Source organism: Echinops telfairi, unplaced genomic scaffold (genome assembly GCF_000313985.2).
Source record: "Echinops telfairi isolate 266 unplaced genomic scaffold, ASM31398v2 ScPeMD7_7469;HRSCAF=8507_1, whole genome shotgun sequence".
In the NCBI taxonomy this organism is placed as follows: domain Eukaryota; kingdom Metazoa; phylum Chordata; class Mammalia; order Afrosoricida; family Tenrecidae; genus Echinops; species Echinops telfairi.
The window spans coordinates 58,283,515-58,291,145 of record NW_022111373.1 but is presented as its reverse complement, the minus strand read 5'-3'; the positions used below and the strand labels follow the sequence as shown (position 1 = coordinate 58,291,145).

The 7,631-nt window shown below is 38.5% G+C and overlaps 1 protein-coding gene and 1 pseudogene across 1 annotated transcript in view; both read left to right on the top strand.

Annotated features, from left to right (window-relative positions):
• POLR3G (RNA polymerase III subunit G) overlaps window positions 1-7,631 on the top strand; it is a 49,698-nt gene that overhangs the window by 32,567 nt on the left and 9,500 nt on the right. Inside the window, 2 exon segments of the mRNA XM_004718205.2 lie at window positions 2,570-2,619; window positions 4,197-4,279. Coding sequence (XP_004718262.2) covers window positions 2,570-2,619; window positions 4,197-4,279 — 133 coding nt within the window.
• LOC105978695 lies at window positions 190-1,961 on the top strand (annotated as a pseudogene).

The window sequence follows — 7,631 nt, the reverse complement described above, 5'->3', positions numbered from 1 at the left end:
GCCGCCTCCTCAAAGTAGAGTCAGCTCTAACATCTGGATAGAAGAAAACATTTGAGACCTTTGTTTACTGATGGGGCACAAATCAAAATGACACAAAACAGTTGTAAGCATCGATTAACAGTGGGAACGTGGAAAGTAAGGATTGTCTAGCTAGGGAAATTGGAGTTTGTCAGGAATGAAGTGGAACACATGAAGGTCGATGCCCTAGATCTCGACGTTAGAGCTGAGATGGACTAGTCTTGACCATTTTAAATCACAATCATGTGGTTCACTCTGCTGAGAATAACAAATTCAAGAGAAAAGGCATTACATTCATGGTCAGAAAGACCATTTCAAGATCTATTTTGAAGTCTAATGCAGGCTGATAATTTCCATACGCCACAATGAAGATAAGTGAGTACAGTATTATTCAAACCTACACACTGGCCACTATACTGATGAAGAAAGAAAAGAAACTGAAGAATTGAACCAACTCCTCCCTTCATTCTGAAATTGATCAAACATACACACAAGATACACTGATAATTAATGTTGACAGGAATGTGAAGTTTGGGGGCAGAAGAGCCATTAGCTGGAAAAGAATTGCCTTTATGATGGAAATAATTCTAGAGTTCATATGACAGAATTTTGCAAGACTAAAGACTGACTCATTGCAAATAATGTTTTTCAGCAACATTAACTAAATTGTAGTAGTGGACCTTACCAGATTGAATGCATGAGAATCAAATTGACCGCTTATATGGAAAGAGATTTTCAATATAATTTAAAACAAGGCCAGGGCTGACTGGACAGCAGACCATCAATTGCTCATATGCAAGTTCAGATTGATGCTGAAGAAAATTAAAACTAGTCCACCAGACCAGAGTTAAAATACAACCTTGAGTCTATCCCACTTGAATTTAGAGACTGTCTTAAGAACATATTTGATGCATTGAACAGTAAGGACCAAAGACTAGAAACGAGTTGTGGGATGGCGTCAAGAATGTTACATCTAAAGAAAGCAAAAGTCATTAAAATGACAGGAAAGATCAAAATGGGTGTCTGAAGAGACTCCCTGAAGTTAGAAAAGCACAAGGAAAGAACATAAACAGCATATCACAAGCTGAAAGAGCTGAAGGAGAAAAAAAAAAAATCAAGGCTTGAATCGCACTGTTGCAGGATTCTGTCAGCAAAATATTGAGTGAAAGAAAATATAAAAAAAAACCATGGAAGGAATACTTAACTAATATACCAATAACGAATTGGTCAACAAGCAACCATTTCAAGACTTGCATATGATCAAGAACTATTAAGTTCGAAGGGAGAGTTCGAAGCTGCTCTGAAGTTACAGTGGGGAATTACTTGAATTAAATTTAAGTATTTTAATAAAGCAGTTTAGTGCTGGAGGTCCTTACTTGTCGGCGTCAAGGAATTTGGGATAATGCTACCTGGTCAATAACAGTATGGAAGAGACCCGTATTTGTGCCCATCACAAAGAAAGAAGAGACAATGGCACCTAACCACAACAATCAGAAAACCTAGTTCATAGTGACTTTAAGAAGAAAGTTTTGCTTTTCTCTCGCTTCCGAGCTGACAAAGAAAAGGTGAAACAATGGCCGTGCCAAGAAAGGCCGCGGCCATGTGCAGCCCATTCGCTGCACGATCTGCACCCGCTGCGTGCCCACAGACAAGGCCATTAAGAAGTTCATCATGGAGGCCGCGGCCGTCTGACACTTCCGAAGCGAGTGTCCTCGATGCATACGTGCTTCCCAAGCTGTACGTGAAGTTGCATTGCTGCGTGAGTTGTGCCATTCACAGCAAGGTGGTCAGGAACCGGTGACGTGAAGCCCGGAAGGACCGAACCCCCCCACCTCGATTTAGACCTGCAGGTGCTGTCCCACGACCTCCTCCAAAGCCTATGTAAAGATTAGAAGCTGAAGGAAAACAAACCTGAAAGGAAATAAAATGAAAATTGTTCATGGGAAAAAAAAAAAAAAAAATTTGTTTTTTCTAGTGGCAAGAGTTTTGAGAAGTAATGGTGGTTGGTATTGGGAATAGTTGCTCAACAATTCCATCAAGTAGTCCTATATACAATTTTATATATAGGGCTGAAGGTAGGAAAGTATTCATGTCAATATTTGGGGCTTAAAAGTCAGCAAATATCTATCTTTGATACTTCTTCCCCAATCATACATAGAAGGTTTAGGCATATTCTGTAAAACCTGAGTGAACAGAAACCCAAACCCATCTGTAGACAATGAGACATCCCCTCACCACCCCACCACCCCACTATCATGACCCCAGTCTTGCCTTTCACTGTGGGTTAGACTGGAGCATGTGCACAGGTACAGATAAGAGATAAGAGTTCACGAAACACGGAATCCTGGAATAGCAATGGGAGTACCGATACCAGGAGGGTAGGGGGAAGGTGGGGACCAGTGGGGATGAAGGAGAAACTGATCACAATGATTGACCCAACTACACACACACCACCCTCCAGGGGGATAAACAACAGAAACCGTGGGGGAAGGGAGACAGCAGTCGGTGTAAGATATGAAAATAATAAATATAATTTATCAAGGGGCACGAGGTGGAGGAGGGGAAAAAGGGAGCTGATACCAAAATATTTAGAAAATAATGGTGGCAACATATGTACAAATATGCTTGATACACTTGATGTGTGGATTATTAGCTGTAAGAGCCCCCCATAAAATGATCTTTTAATGAAAAATGAAACCAAAAAAAATCCAGAGTGGTAGGTGGCAAAGGATGCTGCGTGGACTTGAATCTGCCACTGACTCTTAGTTAAAATAATAAATTTTAATATTTACCTATAGTAAATACTATAGGATACTGTATCCTATAGTATTTATGTGTTGTAAAATTAAATACTTTGGTGAAAGATTCGTAGGGAGACCTTTGTGGTATAGTAAATTATGTCCCTGTGTAATGGTTTTAGGCATGAATGTTATCTATTGAGACCTTGTCCACCTATAAGGCTGTGTTTTCTGATGTTCTTAAATGCAATCCAGTCTTTCCCAACTCATAGTGACTCCATGTGTACTTCAAATTAACTAGTGTTAACTTTTGAGGATTTAGGGCAGAGAAACTTAACCTGCTACTTTTAAATTAAATATAAGTTACTTTAACTTGAGCAAACCTTCACTAATCTACATGTTTGGGAGCCAGGGACTTGTGCCTGGAGCAGTTTGGTATAACACAGTAAATTATAATCCTATCCGTCATAAGTCTTCCAACAATCTAAACATTTCTTCTTCTGTAGGTTAAACGTTAATCTTTAACAAAATTATGCCTTTCTCAGGCATATTTTTCTTCTTCTAAGTAATTCCTAGTACTTACTTTGATTTTGGAAAATAACTATAATAACTTTCTGAACATAGTGGGACAATTTTATAGTATTGTAATGCGCTTGTAAGAGACTCGCAGGTTTTCTGGGGGAGAAATAACTCTCATTTCCCTCTTATTTTAGAAAACCCTCAAAATGCAGTACTTTTTATCTGGCTAAGAATTTTTTTGTTTCTCAAAACTCTTAGAACACTTAATTTCATTTGCAATGCTTTAGGTTGCCAGACACATGTGATGGGTGTGTTCACTTTAATCGTTTAAATGTCCCTTCCCTAGGAAATTTTGCATTACGCTGAGTCTAACTCCTTTCTCGGAAACCCACAGGGCAGTGGTACCCTCCCCTAAAGGGTAGCAGTGAGTCGGAAATGAGCTTGTGTTTTAACTTCATTCTCATTTATTTCCCCATTGATGAAATACAGATTTATCCTGCACTTCTTTTATATTTTTGCAAACCTGCTAAAATTGCTGTGGTTGGGATAAAGTTTACTGATCAGTGAGCCAGAGGCTGGTGTGAAAAACAGATTTGTGGGAGGCTCTCATTGGTACTGTAGTACTTCCACCCAACATGGCATTTTACCAGTTTTGGTCCGAATGATAGTGTCAATCCACATTTTCAGTGTTAGTGAAAATAAATCTGGTTGCAGTCCATAAAACTTAACCTATTTAGTGATCACTGAGAATTTGGTACTGTGTGATGATTAATTTGTTCAATTTAGAGCATTAATTCAACCTATAAATTGTGTGACCACTTGATCATGACATATCATTATGGTAGATTTTATAGGAAAGGCAAAGAAGTATAACCCACAGTTGTTATTTAAAGATGTGTTAATTAGTTGTTTTAATTTCAGCAGCCCCCAAATCCAAAAAGGCAGAAGATGCCAGCAAAGCCGCTTCCGTCACAAATAGTATGGATGTGTTGAAAAAAATTGAGGTAAGGTTTTATTCTTATTTTGCATGTGAACTGGAAAAATATCAAATATTTATCTTTCTCATGTTCATGCTTCAGCCTTTAACATCCTCTAGCTTTTTAAAGACTGTGCATTTGGTGGATGCGAGTCCAGCTCACAGAACACAGGGTCACTGGAAAGGTGTAGCATAGTTGGCAGGAGGGTTTGCAGGTTCAGTCCTGTCCTCCTATTTTGCTATTATTGTTAGGTGCTATCGAGTGGGTTCTGAGCCAGTGACCCCTTGCATAACACAGTGCAACACTGCCTAGTCCAGTGCCGTCCACTTAAAAAATACCCCAGCAAACCAGACCTGTTACTGTCCCGTCGACAACTTATGGTGAGCTGATAGGACCAACAGGAGTTAGTGGCATAGTGGTTATGAATTGGACTGCTAATCACAAGGTCCACAATTCAAAACCACCATTCACTCCGAGGGAGAAAGATGGGTTTTCTACTCCATTAAAGAGCTACAGTCTCAGAAACTCACAGGGCCGGTTCACCCTGTCCGAAAGGGTCATGATGAGTTGGCATCAACTCAATGCCGGTGAGTTTGGTGTTGATAGAACAGAAGAAAACTGTCCCAAAGGGCTTCCAGAGCCGTAGTCTTTACAGAAGCAGGTTGCCACAGCATTCTCCTGTGAGGGGGCTGGTGAATTTAGACCACTCACGTTTTGATTGGCAGTCTAGTGCTTAACCACTATGCCACCAAAACGTGTTTCTCATCTACATACTTCATTTGCTTCCTTTTCCATATGCCTCCATATCTACTTGATTTGAATTATGTAAGAGAAAAAAACAGGAAGGAATTTTGTGCCAAATTGTATTTCTTACATAGACTCATTGTTTGCCCACTCTTGTTGGTATATGTGTGGTTTTCAGTGCCTTTTCTCTCAGCCTTTTGCTAGATGTAGAAGATTGTATTAGAAGAAACCATTCCTTATTATAAGTTCATGTCATTTTTGTAATGTTTATAAAAAAGGTATAGAATTCTGGTTAGTACCCGCAGTTGCCCTACCATTCCTGCCCCAGACAGTTTTCTTTCTTCTTCTTATAAATCAATCTTCACGATCGCATATTTTATGCATAGCAAATAGAATTTTTTTTTTCAATATATCACTTAAAGTATCTTGGGAGCTGGTTCTATAACACTACATGTAACACTACTTCATTCTTTGTTTGGGGCTATATTCCAGACATGAATCATAATTTATTTAATCAATATCCTTTTGGCTGGCATTAGATTTCACCCACTATTTTGCTCTTGTAAACACTTTTGTAATGAACACGTGTTAACTGTGTTATTGGACATGTGCATGTATGGTAAATCAGTCGAGCCAGTGTTGAGGCACTGCATTATGGATACATAGTATCATATTGTTACTCATGGAATTTATACCAATGTACTCCAACATATCAGTGCTATAATATGCACACCAATGCATGTATTATCTTTCATTGATGCTGCTAATGGTGACAGGTAGTATTTGACAGTAATATTTCGCAGTATGTACCAGGTTCTGTGATGAGCCCATTTTGTTCTTTAGACTAACACAGAGAAAGGTGGTTATTATTCTTTACTCAGAGAAGAGGAAACACTCCCAAAGCGTTGGGACCATTGCTTTCGGGACCAAGGTGGCATAGCTATTTGGTGGCAGAAACTCTTTATTTTTCATTAGTACTTGAGCTGGAGATAACATGACTGAAATATAGCCAGGATGATTAATAAAGAAACAGTAATAACTGTCAGTTTTACCTTAGGTGGAATGATAGATGGGCTTGCAGGACTAGCCAACTTGTATTGATTGAACACAGGCTCTGGCTGTTCTTAGAGCTGCTTCCTGGTAAGAAGATGCTGACTTACACTGTAAGGAAGATTGATCTGGACCTCTAGATGTAATTTCCCCACAGAACAAATTGTGTCTACTCATTCCCTGCATTTAATCACCTCTCTGAGGACACACTTTTTTTAAAAATTATTATTATTAACTGGAATTTTTAAATTGAAAAATTCCAGTAAGTTGCCGTTTTAATGGAGCAAAAGTAGCTTCTGGATGATGCCCATATTGCTCATTTCTTCAGCAAAAGGCATTGCAAGTCTTACTTTAATAAATTTCTACAGGTGGAGAGGGAATAGCAGAGAGTCAAGTATCATGACTATGGAACGTGTGGATAATAAGACAGCAGAACACTCTCGGATCTGTGTTACATAGAGGAAGCTACATAGTGGTAGCTGTACCAGGGAAGGTTTTAGAAGACCTCTTCCCTGCCCAGAACTGAACTGTGCACTTTGGATTCTTTGTTTCTTCCTTACAACAAGTCGTGAAGCCGTGGGAGAGATTTCACAGAAGAGGCAAATGGAGGCTACTAAGGAGAAAAGCAGAAACTCCTATAAAAGGATAAAGTCATGTGTTAATGAATGTGGCTCAGAGATGACTTTTTTAAGAGTTGCATGAATTTGCTCTGGGTTAACAAAGTTAAGAATTTTATAGGTTTGAGTTAAGTCTATGTGGTAGGAATAAAGATGAGGATTATTTATTTAAAGGTATATGAAGTGGTAATAACAGAAGTGAAGACTAAGTACGCCCTGTGGATGAATTCAGCAGTATATATTGAAAATCATGAAATAGTGTTAAATTGATAGAGTTTATACTATACACATAGTTAAATAAATACAGCATTACAATTCCCCTTTAACTCCACAAATGTATGGGCTACAGGCCTTTTGTTTTTACTGTTATCTGATGAAAATAGTAATAAAAGACCATGTATTAATATTTTTAATGTAGCATCATAATATATTTGTGTGTGTGTGTATAGATATATTCCAGTTGATACTGACTCTTGGGGTCCGCATGTGCGACAGAATAGAATTGAGCTTGATGGGGCTTACTCGGCTGCAGTCTTTATAGAAGCAGATCATCAGGAATTCTGCTTCTGGGTGGGTTCCGGTGACAGGCTTGCCTTAAAGTTGACAACTGATTGCCACCCAGGGACTTCATTCATTGTTATAGATACTTTAAAAGATCTATAATCACTGTTTGGTCTACTTGCAGTGTTTCAAAGGAATTGTCAGTAGAAAAATTACACTCTATTGTAATAATTCATATAAGGTAATTTATGGGTCAATATCAGGTTAAACCATCTGATGTCTGTTACCTTGGTCTTCTTTATGAGGTGATCACAAGGTGGAGTTTGGATTTTGATTGGAAAGTAAGAGTCTGTTGTCTTTCTATTGCCTTTTATTTTTGTAAATTCAAATTTGAGTAAAAAGGATTGTAAAATATATATTTTTCATAATTCTAACAGTTCTTAGAGTAGGGCTAGAGCTAGTGTGAG